Source organism: Hyperoodon ampullatus (genome assembly GCF_949752795.1).
Source record: "Hyperoodon ampullatus genome assembly, chromosome: 12".
NCBI classification, from domain to species: Eukaryota; Metazoa; Chordata; class Mammalia; order Artiodactyla; family Ziphiidae; genus Hyperoodon; species Hyperoodon ampullatus.
The window spans coordinates 64,212,156-64,228,404 of NC_136925.1; the positions used below are offsets into that span (position 1 = coordinate 64,212,156).

Here is a 16,249-nt window from a genome sequence, read left to right on the forward strand (position 1 = left end):
TCCCTTTTTTTCTTGATGAGTCTGGCTAATGGTTTATCAATTTTGTTTATCTTCTCAAAGAACCAGCTTTTAGTTTTATTGATCTTTGCTATTGTTTCCTTCATTTCTTTTTCATTTATTTCTGATCTGATCTTTATGATTTTTTTCCTTCTGTTAACTTTGGGGATTTTTTTTGTTCTTTCTCTAATTGCTTTAGGTGTAAAGTTAGGTTGTTTGAGATTTTTCTTGTTTCTTGAGGTAGGATTGTATTGCTATAAACTTCCATCTTAGAACTGCTTTTGCTGCATCCCATAGGTTTTGGGTCATCGTGTTTTCAGTGTCATTTGTTTCTAGGTATTTTTTGATTACCTCTTTGAGTTCTTCAGTGATCTCTGGTTATTTAGTAGTGGTATTGTTTAGCCTCCATGTGTTTGTATTTTTTACAGACTGTTTCGTGTATTTGATATCTAGTCTCATAACGTTGTGGTTGGAAAAGATACTTGATACGATTTCAGTTTTCTTAAATTTACCAAGGCTTGATCTGTAACCCAAGATATGGTCTATCCTGGAGAATGTTCCATGAGCACTTGAGAAGAAAGTGTATTCTGTTGTTTTTGGATGGAATGTCCTATAAATATCAATTAAGTCTATTTTGTTTAATGTGTCATTTAAAGCTTGTGTTTCCTTATTTATTTTCATTTTGGATGATCTGTCCATTGGTGAAAGTGGGGTGTTAATGTCCCCTACTGTGATTGTGTTACTTTTGATTTCCCCTTTTATGGCTGTTAGCATTTGACTTATGTATTGAGGTGCTCCTATTTTGGGTGCATAAATATTTACAATTCTTATATCTTCTTCTTGGATTGATCCCTTGATCATTATGTAGTGTCCTTCCTTGTCTCTTGTAATAGTCTTTATTTTAAAGTCTATTTTGTCTGATACAAGAATTGCTACTCCAGCTTTTTTTTTTTAATTTATTTACTTTTTATTTATTTGTTTTTGGCTCAGTTGGGTCTTTGTTGCTGTGCGCTGGCTTTCTCTAGTTGCGGCAAGCAGGGGCTACTCTTCATTGCAGTGCTCGGGCTTCTCATTGTGGTGGCTTCTCTTGTTGCAGAGCACAGGCTCTAGGCACACGGGCTTCAGTAGTTGTGGCACGTGGGCTCCGTAGTTGTGGCTCTCGGGCTCTAGAACTCAGCCTCAGTAGTTGTGGTGCATGGGCTTAGTTGCTCCATGGCATGTGGGATCTTCCCAGACCAGGGATTGAACCCGTGTCCCCTGCATTGGCAAGCGGATTCTTAACCACTGCACCACTAGGGTAGTCCCTCCAGCTTTCTTTTGATTTCCATTTGCATGGAATCTCTTTTTCCATCCCTTCACTTTCAGTGTGTATGTGTCCCTAGGTCTGAAGTGGGTCTCTTGGAGACAGCATATGTATGGGTCTTGTTTTTGTATCCATTCAGCCAGTCTATGTCTTTTGGTTGGAGCATTTAATCCATTTACATTTAAGGTAATTATTGATATGTATGTTCCTATTGCCATTTCCTTAATTGTTTTGGGTTTTTTATTGTAGGTCTTTTCCTTCTCTTGTGTTTCCTGCCTAGAGAAGTTCCTCTATCATTTGTTTGAAAGGTGGTTTGGTGGTGCTGAATTCTCTTAGCTTTTGTTTGTCTGTAAAGGTTTTAATTTCTCCATTGAATCTGAATGAGATCCTTGCTGGGTAGAGTAATCTTTGTTGTAGGTTTTTCCCTTTCATCACTTTAAATATGTCCTGTCGCTCCCTCTGGCTTGCAGAGTTTCTGCTGAAAGATCAGCTGTTAACCTTATGGAGATTCCCTTGTATGTTATTTGTTGCTTTTCCCTTGCTGCTTTTAATATTTTTCTTTGTATTTAATTCTTGATAGTTTGATTAATATGTGTCTCAGCATGTTTCTCTTTGGGTTTATCCTGTATGCGACTCTCTGTGCTTCCTGGACTTGATTGACTATTTCCTTTCCCATGTTAGGGAAGTTTTCAACTATAATCTCTTCAAATATTTTCTCAGACCCTTTCTTTTTCTCCTCTTCTTCTGGAACCCCTATAATTTGAATGTTGGTGCATTTAATATTGTCCCAGAGGTCTCTGAGACTGTCCTCAATTCTTTTCATTCTGTTTTCTTTATTCTGCTCCCTGGCACTTATTTCCACCATTTTATCTTCCAGCTCACTTATCTGTTCTTCTGCCTCAGTTATTCTGTTATTGATTCCTTCTAGAGTATTTTTAATTTCAGTAATTGTGTTGTTCACCACTGTTTGTTTGCTCTTTAGTTCTTCTAGATCCTTGTTAAATGTTTCTTGTATTTTCTCCTTCTGTTTCTGAGATTTTGGGTCATCTTTACTCTATCATTACTCTGAATTCTTTTTCAGGTAGGTTGCCTGTTTCATCTTCATTTATTTGGTGTTGTAGGTTTTTACCTTACTTCTTCGTCTGTAACATATTTTTTTGTCGTTCAATTTTGTTTTTTGATGGGTGCTTCTGTATTCCTGTCTTATTGGTTGTTTGGCCTGAGACATCCAGCACTGGAGTTTGCAGGCAGTTGGATAGAGCTGGGTCTTGGTGCTGAGATGAGGACCTCTGTGAGGCCTTACTCCAATTGATATTCCCTGGGGTCTGAGGTTCTCTGTTAGTCCAGAGGTTTGGACTCGGAGGTCCCACCACAGGAGCTCAGGCCTGACCTCCGGCCTGGGTACCAAGATCCCGCAAGCATGTGGCAGGCGAAGTAATGGTCACCCAAAGACACGGACATTCAAATCCCTGGAACCGCCTGGCTGGTGCATGGCAATGGGGACCCAGAGGCGCCCGAGGGGCAGGGCAGTGGCCTCAGGTGCACAGGGAAGCCTGGTGTTCTCAGAGTCAGAGCCAGGCCATTTGCACTGCCCAGCGTGCCAGGGACTCCACCTGGGCTTGACAGGCCCGGATTCACGTCCGAGGTGGCTTCAGCTATTTTTAACTTAGAGCCAATTTGCCAATTTTCTTATACATATCAGTTAATTTTCAAGATTCATGTAAGATCTACAGTACATGTTTGGCTGCTCCATCTCTTAAGTCCTTGTCAATCTATAGATTTTCCTCTCTAACTCTCTTTTACGTCTTTGTAATTTATTTGTTGAAGAAGTGAGGTTCTTTGTCATGTAGAGTTTTCCACTTGGATTTTATTGGTTGCTCCCCTTACAGTAGTGTATAACATGTTTTTCTTTCCCCTGCCTATCCTATTAATTAGCTTGTCCACCCCCACTTATATTTTGAGGTTCATGAGAATTTCTTGTCACCTGGTTTTCTTATATTTATTGTCCATGACTTTGGTTTTGGCTCCTATTAATGGGGATATTCAAAATTGGGGAAGTAGGTTTTTTTTAATGGGAATATTTCAACACTGCATCTTCTCATACAGTTTCTTTTGCTGGAAAATTAGAAGTATTAAAATAAGATATAGAGTGAGCTATTTTGTATATTCCACTCTAAATACTTTTGTACCTCAGTAAACAAACTGTGGTATATACATACAATGGATTATAATTCATCCATAAAAAGGAATGAAGTTATGATAAATGCTACAACATGGATGTACCTTGAAAACATTATGCTAAGTGAAATAAGCCAGGCACAGTTTAGCAGGTGCTGGAGTGATGTGGAGAATGCAGAGTTGTTGCTTACTGGTTATAGTTTCTCTTTGAGGTAATGAAAAAGTCTTGGAAATTAATTGTAATGATGGTTGCACAACATCGTATGTGCAATTAATACTACTGAATTACACATGTAAAAATGGTTAAAATGGCAATTTTTGTTACATATATTTATAATAATTTTTTTAAAAAGGATTAAAGTGATGGAACTAAAAGGATATTATTACTTTGCTATCATCAACTTCCAATGAATCTAACAATTATTTCATGTAGTAGAATTTACATACCACATCACCTTCTTCCTGAAGGGGAATAAGGAAGACACTTGAACAGTATTTTTTTTTCTTTGACTTTGTCAGAACATGTAAATCATAATTTATCCATGCTTATAGGCACTGAGGGCTACCTTACAGGGTGATGCCTTATACCCATATAGTGCCTGGTAGTTTTCAGAAGCCTTTTATATGTAGTGTTTAGTTTGGTCTTGTGATGAAGATTCTGTATTATATTTGACCGAATTTCACAGAGGTCTGCTTTTGGTTTCCAGGTCTGATAGAAGTCTGGATCATCCTGCTGGAGCAGCTCACAGCAGCTGTGTCTAACTGTCCACGTCAGCACCAACCCCCGACCTTGGATTTGCTCTTTGAGCTGTTGAGAGATGTTACCAAAACACCTGGTAAATATTTCTATGTCTGTCTTTCGAGGGAATTTGTTATACATATAACTTTTTTCAGGAAGGTATTTGTATGAGTGTCTGTTTCACTGATGTAACCCCAGAGAGCATAATAGATGCTCGATATATATATTTGTTGAACATTTAAGACATGTCCTTGTATTGTTTATGGGTTTCCCACCAGTCCATTTATAAATAATGGGTGGTGGCCAGGTAGGTGAATGTGTAGAACCCCACTATATTCAGGCCAGTGCTGTGGTAGCAATGTCCCTTTGAGCCAGTTGGCTTTGCTCTGTTCTATGGTTACAGCCTTCCTCTGTGGCTGGGTCTCATATACTCCTGGCCCCAGGGCTGTCATGAGGGCTTAACAGGTCTACCACTGACATGAACCAACCACTCAAATATATGAAGACAGCAACATCTTAATTGTATAAGGGTCATAGGTGATTATATTTGGGAAAAGACATCTAGTGAGTTCCTGATAGTACAGGAAATGGCCCTTGGGAATTTTTTTCTTGTTCTGAGTTAGTCAAGGTTAGCATGCACACTTACTCATCCAAATTTTCCCAAGATTGGAGAAATTTTTTATAGAAATTTTAGTTTTCACTAACAGAATCAGAACCACAAATGAAACCACTAGTTTAATTCTCGAGTAATAAGAGGAGTTTTGTATTCAGTATAAACTGATGAAGACTTGATAACTGATACTGTTTTAAGATCCATAGCAAAGTTTATATCAGAATTTTTTTCAGGAACACCATTATAGCTACTCCTACACATTAAAAATTTAAAGACTTTCTATCCAAGAATAAGCAGGTATCTTATAGAATTAATTAATATGCCACTATTTCTAAATCTGTTTTATTGGTCAGTATCATTTTCTACTACTCAGTGTGTATGAAGAGCGTTTTAGCCCAATAATTCTACTTCTAGAAATCTATCAAAGGAAATTAACAGTAATGAAGATAACATTCTATATATAATGATGTTTGATGAAGCATCTTGAATACCAAAATAATTATGACCACCCTAAATGGGTTAAATAAGTTATGGTAAAAGCATGTAAATATCTACAGGCATTAAAATGAATATCTGTGAATAATATTTAATGACATCAATAATTGTTTATAGGGCATTATGTTAAAATATATATAGCGTGGAATACAATCTCAACTTTATAAGAAGCATTTATAAATATACACATACACCCAAAGATAATATATTCAAAAAGTACTGGAAGGAAATACATCAAAATATTAGTTTCTTCTTCTTTATATTCTCATGTGTTTTCTGTGTTTATTATGAAAAGGATACCTTGCTTTTGTAGTCAGAATTTTAAAAATCCATCCACATTTCCACAAATATTTTTATTACAGTGTTGTTCATAAAGCAAAATATAGAAACATCTTAAATTTCCATCAGTAAGGGAATGGATAAGTAAACTAATGCATATACAGTTTGAATAGTTTGGAACAGTATGTGGTAATAAAAATGAGGAATATCTAATTTGCTGACACAGAATGATCTCTAACTTGTAACTGTTATGGGCAAAAAATCAACATGCAGACCAAGGTTTACCTTATTCCATTTATATAAAAGTAATTTTAAAAACCCTATATTTCACTGTTTCATATAAATATACATACAGTTCAAAGGGTGAACTTTTTCTTATATGTGTATATGTATTTGTATGTTTATGGGGACTAAGGAATTGATCAAGTGATACTTTAGCTTTATCAGTATTGTTTGAATTTTAATGAGTATATTTATGTATTACGTAATTAAAATCATGCAGAAACAAAAAAGAAAACTGTCACCAAAGACCATATATTTCCCAATCAGTGGTAAATTCTCTTTCCTTGCTCCTTCTCAGAATGGGGAGCTCCTGTGAAAGAGGAAAGAGGTGGGAAGCTCTCTGCCATCACTTGGTACTGCCATTTTGTTGCAGGAGAGGTGCTAAGATCACAATTCTGATGCTGACCTTTCTTTTTCAGGACCAGGGTTTGGCATCTATGCAGTTGTTCACCTTCTCCTTCCTGTGATGTCCCTTTGGCTTCGCCGTAGCCATAAAGACCATTCTTACTGGGACGTGGCCTCTGCTAACTTCAAGCATGCCATTGGTCTGTCCTGTGAGCTGGTGGTGGAGCACATTCAGAGCTTCATCCACTCAGGTATCTATGGTGCCAAAGCAGCTCATGCTGAGTAGTTGTTTAGTAGACAGCAGCATTGTCTAGAAGTGCTTAGTAAACACCAGTGCATGATTTTTGTCCTGGGAATTATTAAAATAGAATTACATGGTTAGTGCCAGTCTTCTGATAGTAGGTTGTCAAGAAGAAAATTGGTACCCCTGTGTCCTCTACAAAATTATCAAACAGAATGCTTAAAATACGTGTGTGACTAAAAATAAAACACCTAATGAGGTCTAGGATATCTGTGCATTAGGAGAGGGGAGGCAAATTCAAGTATATAATAAATTAAAAAAGAAGAAATAACCCTCTAGGCTGGGGGGTAAGGGAGAGAGTGTATCCTATTGTCCTGCTGCATCTGGGGAGGCTAAATGGAAGAGGCAGGGTTTTAGAAAAGGCTCAAATTATGGGGAAGAGGTAACTTTACTTAACAGATTGGGGGGAAGGGGGGGTCTTAATGTCTGTGGCACTTTGAAACAGATTTGGAAGTGTGGGGTGGATAGTATGCTGAAGTCAGCAGACAGAGAGGGAGCTGTTATGTCAGCTGTGGTACCAGTGGAGCAGCATTTGTGAAATAGATTCTTGCCATGGAAAGATCTGGAAATTTGGGAGCAGGAGGAATCTTGCTGCTAGCCCTAAAGGTTATAAAGAAAAGGGAAAGACATACAGAAGTTTAAGGGAAGAGGTGAGGTCAGAGGCTCCCTTGTTGGCGAGGTTAGAGAAACTCATGAGAACTTGACCCCAAGGAAGAGTCAAAAAGCAAAGATAAGAAATGGGGGTCTCCACTAAGCTTAGTAAGGACAATTTGCCCTGCGAAAAACACACCGATCGAGAAAGAAGAAAAATGGGTATTTCCACATGCAGGCACTAACTGCATCCCTAGTGGTAGAGTTTCTGTCCAGGTCCTGGCTTTGCACAGCTCAGGACCCTTGAGAATTCCACTGAGAATTGGTTCTGTGGCATCGCAAGGACTTTGTGGAAAAGAACACTGGCGTATTCCTTGAACTGGGCAAACAGAATGTGATTTTGGGAGGTCATAATTCCTTTAGTCTGGGGACAGCATGCAGACTGAAGCCAAACTGAAAAGGTTCAAGAAGTGGTAGTTGGTATGAGAAGATTTTTTGTTTACTAAGAGCATTTAATTCAATCTAATTCAACGATAAGCTGTAAGGAATGTTTGTTTTATCTTTCCCTTTAAGAATTAAAATTTTTTACTAGCTAGTATTCAGGTTATATAATAGTATATGTTCTATTTTGCTGAGCAGAGGAATTATATACTTTGAAAAGTGTACATCAACACATTAAAGTGAGCCACATGCATTTCATCTTGATATATCTAGATATGGATGAAACAAGGTAAAATTAGGTAAAACCAAGATAATTTTTGCTGTAATGAGTGTTTTGTTTTTGTTGTTATTGTTATGGCCATTTTTCTCATTGTTCTATTTCCCAGATACTTGTATATTTTTTGTATCATTTAGCCTTTCCTCTTTTGCTGTAGTATAGATGCCATCCAGCCCCTTCCTTTGCAATACCACTGAGTGCAATCTTGCTTTGATTTTCCTGCAGACATCAGGTACGAGAGCATGCTCAACACCATGCTGAAGGACCTCTTTGAGTTGCTGGTGGCGTGTGTGGCCAAGCCCACAGAAACCATCTCCCGCGTGGGCTGCTCCTGCATTAGGTGACATAAAGGTTCCCTGGCTCTCCACAAAACTGGAGTTTTTATTATGAAATCCAGGGGAATTTAATTCTTTGATGGTAGCAGTCTACTTATAAAAATGACTGTGCTACTAACTCTTCATTTCATCGCAAGTATTTATGGTGTAAGTCATGATACAGGGTGCTCCGCTGCCCAGAAAGTGATGTGACCAAGGTCCCTACCCGCAGGGAGCATACAACCTGTTCTAAAGGGCAGAACAAAGAGAGTCATGGGAGAAGTGATAATAGGAAGGAGGGACTATAAATGCCATGAAAGGACGAGATGCCTGGAGAGTACAGCAGTCAGCAAGACCTTCTGTAGTAATGATACTTGGTCAGATCTCCCAAGGTGGGTTAGCTTCCGCTAGGTGGCGACTTCGTAAGCAGAAGAACAGCATGAACACACATATGGAGATAAGAGTTACAAGTGGCAAGAGGGTTTTATCTTGTTATGTGTAGAGAAGTAGTGGCAAATTGGGCTGGAATGGGAAAATTAGAATATATACATGCAAGCCTAAGTTTAAACATCGGCCTATTTGTAGTGGGGATCCACTGATATTTTCTTTACATTAAATGGGTTAGGAAGTAGTATTAGGACAATGGCATGCCAAAGGCAAGCGTGACAAAAGACAGCAAGAGTTGGAACTATAGACTAAATCTAGGCACGTGTCTGGAAGGACCTACCTACCTTTTGTGACAAGAAAATATATGAATTCAAGACTTCTTTCCTTTTTTCTCCTGGCAGGTATGTCCTCGTGACAGCAGGCCCCGTGTTCACAGAGGAGATGTGGAGGCTGGCTTGCTGTGCCCTGCAGGACGCCTTCTCGGCCACGCTCAAGCCGGTGAAGGTAAGTCACTCAGAGGAGAGACCAGGGCACCTCCAGCCTTCCTCAGCTCCCTGGTGATCCTCAAGTTGGGTCGCCTGGATTCTGCCTCCCTCCTTGTAGCAGGCGGTCTCACTTGGTGGGAACAAGGTAGCTAGATCAGTATTTTGTCCCAGACACAGTGACGGTGGCAGATCAAAGACAGGGCCTGGAGCCATGAACTCAGCTGCACCCAGCGAACGACTGCTGTGTTTCTCCCCAGGATCTGCTGGGCTGCTTCCACAGTGGCACCGAGAGCTTCAGCGGGGAAGGCTGCCAGGTGAGGGTGGCGGCCCCATCCTCCTCCCCCAGTGCTGAGGCCGAGTACTGGCGCATCCGAGCCATGGCTCAGCAGGTAAGGGTGGGGTTTTTGATCCCAGGGGCTCTGGAAGCTTGAGATATTGCTAGGGGTCGTTTCTGAAGGCCGTGCATCACCACACTGCCTTTCATCCTTTAGGGACATATGTGTCCCAGCTCTGGCCAGTGCTGTTCTTTTCCAGAAATCACTTGAACCTAGTCAACAGCATTATGGTCCTCTCACCATTTCTAGCTTGTTACATCCACCAGTACACTGATCAAATAGGGTCCTTTTCCACCCAGCCACTGCACTCCATACATAACTTGACTTGTACTACTTATGTTATAAATAGTTACTGAAATACTATTGTTAATGCTAGGCTATGAGTGTCTAAAACTGGTAAACTTATTTTTTTCCTATATCTCCCATACCCAGCAAAGAGCTTAACATTTACAAGTTGTTTAATAAATTTGAGTTGAATGTTAACTAATCAGTAAAATTAAGATGTACTTATCTGTGCAGTAATCACCATGTACCAATGACTTTTTCTTCTGACACATGGCAGAAGTCACAAAAGTTGGTTGTAAGCTGATGAGTCAGAAGCAGAGAACATATTCTGTATATTGGTAGTCCTAGAGCAGGGCAGAGAGAAGGCACTTAGTAAATATTTCTTGAGTCAATGAATCACTAAATTACAGAAGTCCTTAATAGAATTTCCCCTTAGCACACTGATAACCCAGGATGCCCCATCAACAAAAAGAACTCAGTCACGTTCACCATATTAGTTGAGAAGTTTCCTGCCAGGTCTGGCTTCTGAAGTGCTTTCCCCAGCTCTACTCAGAGAGTGGGACAAGAACCTCCCACCTTCAACTACTCACATCTGCTGAGCACATTCCTAACATCCCGGACACAGGTTCTGGCCAGGAACCATAACAGAGAAGGTGGTCCTCCTCTGAAGGGGTGGCCTCTCTAAGTAGAAAGTCTTCACAGCTGACTAGATGAGGAATTTTCCCATATGCATCCAGCAGTCTTTCCACCCACAGCAAGAATATGAAAATGGAATCCTGTTCTGAAATAGTTAATGGAGAAGAACAACGGAAAACAGTTCGTCTTTCATTTCTTCATATTACTTTCTTCTTCAGTCCCAAACCTTCTCCCATATTTACTCTTCAGATAACCCAGTATTCAATGATCTGATAATTTAACAAGATTTGGAAAGAAAAAATTCCTTAAGACTACTCAGGTTTCCAAAGGGAAGTAGTGAAGGTATATTAAATAATGTCAAATGAAATCATTTACATCAGAATCCAAGAAGTGGCTACTGTTTTCTAAGTCACTTCTCCCATTGTCTGTTAATAGAGCAGCATGGCCACAGCAGCAGCCCTGACAGGAGAAGTCCCAATTAGTTTCCTGTTCGTGCATGGTTTAGAATATGTACCAAACAGCGTCTAAAGCAGAGAAGACCTCTTACAAACATAGCCCCTTTTTATTTGCTCTTAACTAACATTAAATGTCAGTCCTTGCTATTTGGAGTGTAATGACTTGTCACATGGCAGAAGCAGTAGTGTTATTACTGTTCGTGCCAGCAGCTAACTTTTATTGAGTATTTACTCTTCTGTCCTAATGCTTTGCATATGTCAATACACACATATTAATTCATTTAATTCTCTCAACAAACATACCAGTAGGAAATCATTACCAACCTCATTTTAAAGGTGAAAAAATGAGTAGAAAGAGTGAGCCACTTGCCGAAGGCCATCCAGCTGATCCCTGGCGGAGGCAGGTCGAGGATGGTGGCGCTCTGACCTGTACCTTTGTATACGTGTGCAGGTGTTTATGTTGGACACCCAGAGCTCCCCAAAGACTCCAAACAACTTTGATCATGCTCAGTCCTGTCAGCTCATTATTGAACTGCCTCCTGATGAGAAGCCAAATGGACACACCAAGAAAAGGTAAGCAGCCAAGCACTTATAAATAGGAAAGTTCATTTCTGAAAGCAAAATCCTGTTAGCATTTTAACCAAATTTCACATGTGTTCATTTGCTAGGGCTGCCATAACAAAGTACACAGACTGGGTGGCTTAAACAACAGGAATTTAATTTCTCACAGTTCCGGAGCCTAGAAGTCCAAGATCAGGGTGTCAGCCATGTTGGTTTCTTCTGAGGCCTCCCTCCTTGGCTTCTAGATGAATGTCCGTTCCCTGTGTCTTTACATGGTCTTTCCTCTGTATATGTCTTTGTGCAAATTTCCTCCTCTTAGGAGGACACCAGTCATATTGGATTAAGGCCCATCCTAATGCCCCCATTAACCCCATTATTTCTTTAAAGACCCTTTTTCCAAGTATACATTCTGTGATACTATGGATTAGGACTTCCATGTATGAATTTGGCAGAGGGGGACACAACTCACTGTATCTATAGCATCATACATATCATAATCCTTTTTAAAAAAATAATATGAGGCCTGATTCTTGTTTCAGTGAGAAATACATCATTAACTTCTCATGAGCACTACAGCTGTTAGGATACAGAAAGCTCAGTGCATGCCACAGGAACTTGCCCTTTTTAAATACTATCATCCTGCCAAAAAAACATTGTTCCTAGAGTTTAGGATGAAGCCAGTGACTAAAAGTTCCCATTTTAAAACTTCTGACACACTAATAATAATGATGATAAGTATTTGAGTGCAATAGATGAAGTACAGGGAGTAGGTAATCCACTTGTGCACGAGGAAACATTCAGGGAGACGGTGAAGCAGGGGAGCTGGAATCAAAGCCAGGTCTAGCTGAGCACAGTGCCTGTGTCCTTTACCATTTCCATGTTAGGGGGAGAGTGTGATTTTTCCAAAAGTTACCAGGTAGCATAGCAGTTTGATTAATATACCTATTTGGGTGAAATTTCCAGGTACTAATTTTTTTTAGTCAAGTGTGTGTGGTACATACAGAAGACTATGTGGAAGGTTCAAAGGTTATCAAGCATGAATAAAAAGTGAAATGACTCTGAACCTGCCACTGCACTTCAGAAGTAGAACTTTACCAATATCCCACGTACTCCTCCCAATTCTGTGCCCTGCTTCCCTCCACTGCCGATCACGCAAAAGTGTTGGGCATTTTTTATCTATTCTGCATACCAGTGATTGTGCACTCCTTTCCACAGCTTTAAGCGTTGATCTACTTTCAAATTTCAGTTCTTTTCTTACCTGTTTTCCTTTTTTTAAAATATATTTCTAGTTCCTTCGGCCAATTATTCCACTAAAACAATTTTTGAAGTAAAAGGAGAAAAAGGGGGAGAGGAATAATAAGCTGAATTCACATTGTAAATAAAACACAGGAAAAATAGGATACCTAACATTCCTATGTTACTGGTTTAATGGTTTTAAGAGGTTAAGATTTAAAAATTTATCACCATGGTTCCTCAATTTACTTAGTACTTTTAATAGACAATTACCCCCTCAGTGAAATTCAGTAAAACAGGAAAAGCACAAATTCTTTAGTAGAAACCACTATGCCTTAAAACATCCTCTAAAATTCTTCAAGTATTTTGCGTTGTTGCATTTCACTCATTCACAGGGGCAATTCTTAGCACAAAAGGTAGGAGAAGATGAGTTAGATGTAAGAAAAGTTTGTGCATCTGCTGGTCAGGTGTGTCCTCAGAGGTCCCACATTAAAATCACCCATGGGGAAAAAAAGACTGGAACTAAAACCAGATTGCAACATTTAAGTAAAGAGAAATCTGGGTTGGTTTGTTTGTTTGTTTTAACATCTTTATGGAGTATAATTGCTTTACAATGGTGTGTTAGTTTCTGCTTTGTAACAAAGTGAATCAGTTATACATATACGTAAGTTCCCATATCTCTTCCCTCTTGCATCTCCCTCCCTCCCTATCCCACCCCTCTAGGTGGTCACAAAGCACCAACCTAATCTCCCTGTGCTATTCGGCTGCTTCCCACTAGCTATCTATTTTACATTTGGTAGTGTATATATGTCCATGCCACTCTCTCACTTCGTCCCAGCTTACCCTTCTCCCGCCCCATATCCTAATGAAACTTAATAGCTTTTGCACAGCAAAGGATACCATAAACAAGACCAAAAGACAACCCTCAGAATGGGAGAAAATATTTGCAAATGAAGCAACTGACAAAGGATTAATCTCCAAAATTTACAAGCAGCTCATGCAGCTCAATATCAAAAAAACAACCCAATCCAAAAATGGGCAGAAGACCTAAATAGACATTTCTCCAAAGAAGATATACAGATTGCCAACAAACACATGAAAGAATGCTCAACATCATTAATCATAGAGAAATGCAAATCAGAACTACAATGAGTACCATCTCATACTGGTCAGAATGGCCATCATCAAAAAATCTACAAACAATAAATGCTGGAGAGGGTGTGGAGAAAAGGGAACCCTCTTGCACTGTTGGTGGGAATGTAAATTGATACAGCCACTATGGAGAACAGTATGGAGGTTCCTTAAAAAACTAAAAATAGAACTACCATATGACCCAGCAATCCCACTACTGGGCATTTACCCAGAGAAAACCATAATTCAAAAAGAGTCATGTACCACAATGTTCACTGCAGCTCTATTTACAGTAGCCCAGACATGGAAGCAACCTAAGTGTCCATCAACAGATGACTTCTGAAGGTTCAGGAGTCCAGGCTGCCAGCAGGATGGGGTTGAAGTGTCAGAGCCACTGCTCAAGGAGACCATTTCTTCCAGGCACCTGCACTCAGAACTAATCTGGTTTTTGTTATTTTGGTTTGTTTTGAATGCTTCTCTCAGCATACATTTGCCCTGGGACAAGAAGATGAGAAAGGCACTGCCCTGTCCCTTGAAGGTTTAAGGTATAGTGGGGAGGCCAGCCCAGTGATAAGTGACAGGATTTCCCTTCTTAGTTAGTGTCCTGTAGTTGTGGACATGAAGCACTAGACCAAATTGGTGGCTTTCACAGCCTGCTTCTTCAAAAGAGTGCATATTCAGGTCTCCTAATACCTCAAGTAACTTCTATGGTGGGGGAATTGGGAGGGGTTGGGGAGTTACCATTTAATGGGTTCAGAGTTTCTGTTTGTGATGATGAAAAAGTTCTAGAAATAGATAGTGGTGATGGTTACACAACATTGTGCATGTACTTAATGCTACTGAATTGAACTTTTAAAAATGGTTAAAATGGTAACATCAGGTTATATATATTTTACCACAAAAAAGTTGCTTAAGTGCTATGTTAGAAGGGGTTACTGTTTGTGAGCCCTTTGTACATATTCCATTTTTGCTGAAAGTATGATGTCTTGAGATACCACTACATGAAGGTCAAAATCAACCTTTAAAAAATGTATGGGAGGATTTTTGTTCTTTTTTGCGAGTTAAAATATTTTTCCTGCTAGTTACAAAAGTAATTTTTAAATTCATGGTCTTAAAAAATGGTACAAATGAACTTATTTACAAAACAGAAATAGAGTCACAGATGTAGAAAACAAACTAATGGTTACCAGGGGGGAAAGGGAGAGGGGAGAGAGAGATTGGGATTGACATACACACACGACTATATATAAAATAGATAACTAATAAGAACCTACTGTATAGCGCAGGGAACTCAATACTCTGTAATGACCTATATGGGAACAGAATCTTAAAAGGAGATATAGGTATATATGTAATATGTATGAGATATAGTAACTGATGCACTTTGCTGTACACCTGAAACTAACATGACATTGTAAATCAACTATACTCCAATAAAATTTTTTTTAAGTATTAATGTAACAGTTGGACTTTGGAAATCAGTAGTATGAATGAGTTGTAATTTTGTCATTATCCAGTTATGGGAATTAGTTTGCAACATCATGGCATAAGCTATTTTCATGAAATTCTAAGAGCAGTGAAAAGAATGGGAAACCATAAACCCAAAACCACATTGGTGGATTAAAATGTTGAAATTGGAATTGAGAATGTTTTCTTAGTACAGGAATCCAGCCAAACAAAAGGGGCTGAATCACCAAAATGTGAGCATTCACTTCTAATGTTGCCTTATCAGGGCTGTGCCCTGATTAGGAAGTTGTCATCACTGGTGGGTTGCACCTGCTTCTCAACCAGGAGATCTGGCCAGATGTCTAGGGAGCATTCACCCTCTCCCACCTCCCCCAAATGCACAACCAAGGCCCACAAACAAGTCCCACGTCTGTGCTGGCAGAAAAGGATGCAGAAAGGAATTAGCCTGTGCTGAGTGAATGCTGTTTTCTCTCCTAGGTTTGTTATAGAAGGCTGCAAAATAAATTATCAATTTCTTTAATTTCTTTCTTTGAAAATATTAGCCCCATAATACTTCTAAAGTTAAAAAACATTTCAGTGTTTAGACCTTCTTTATCTCACACACTGGAAGCACTAAAGCTTTTATACATATGTACCTAAAGCATTAACATTTTTAATCCTGGAAAACTGATTTGGTGCCTATAAACCAACTTCAATAAGATTCTAAAAGCTTTGGGTTTGAAGATGGTGGAGTAGAAGGACATGAGCTCACCCCTTCTTATGGGAAAACCAAAATCACAACTAACTGCTGAACAACCACTGTGAAATAAATGCTGGAACCTACCAAAAAAGATACCCTACATCCAAAGACAAAGAAGAAGCCACAATGAAACAGTAACAGGGGCACAATCATGATAAAATCAAATCCCATACACACCAGGTGGGCAACCCACAAACTGAAAAAACAATTATACCACAGAAGTTCTCGCATAGGAGTGAAAGGTCTGAGGCCCACATCAGGCTCCCCAGCCTGGGGGTCTGGAGGAGGAGCCCCCAGAGAATCTGGCTTTGAAGGCCAGCGGGGTTTGATCACAGGAATTCCACAGGACTGGAGGAGACAGAAACTCCACTCTTGGAGGG

General features: G+C 39.5%; 1 protein-coding gene and 1 long non-coding RNA gene across 2 annotated transcripts in view; one reads left to right on the top strand and one right to left on the bottom strand.

Moving 5' to 3' along the window:
- ARFGEF3 (ARFGEF family member 3) overlaps window positions 1-16,249 on the top strand; it is a gene marked incomplete at its 3' end in the record, with an annotated part of 182,707 nt that overhangs the window by 156,371 nt on the left and 10,087 nt on the right. The window contains exons 27-32 of the mRNA XM_079716480.1: window positions 4,186-4,314; window positions 6,306-6,482; window positions 8,067-8,181; window positions 8,944-9,046; window positions 9,285-9,416; window positions 11,190-11,311. Of these exons, the coding sequence (XP_079572606.1) occupies window positions 4,186-4,314; window positions 6,306-6,482; window positions 8,067-8,181; window positions 8,944-9,046; window positions 9,285-9,416; window positions 11,190-11,311 (778 nt within the window). The remainder of the gene's footprint in view (window positions 1-4,185; window positions 4,315-6,305; window positions 6,483-8,066; window positions 8,182-8,943; window positions 9,047-9,284; window positions 9,417-11,189; window positions 11,312-16,249) is intronic.
- On the bottom strand, window positions 5,397-9,068 carry LOC307061369. The gene is made up of 2 exons (XR_013811181.1): window positions 8,887-9,068; window positions 5,397-6,580 (listed from the first exon to the last, which is right to left on the bottom strand). It is a non-coding gene; the product is annotated as an uncharacterized lncRNA (long non-coding RNA).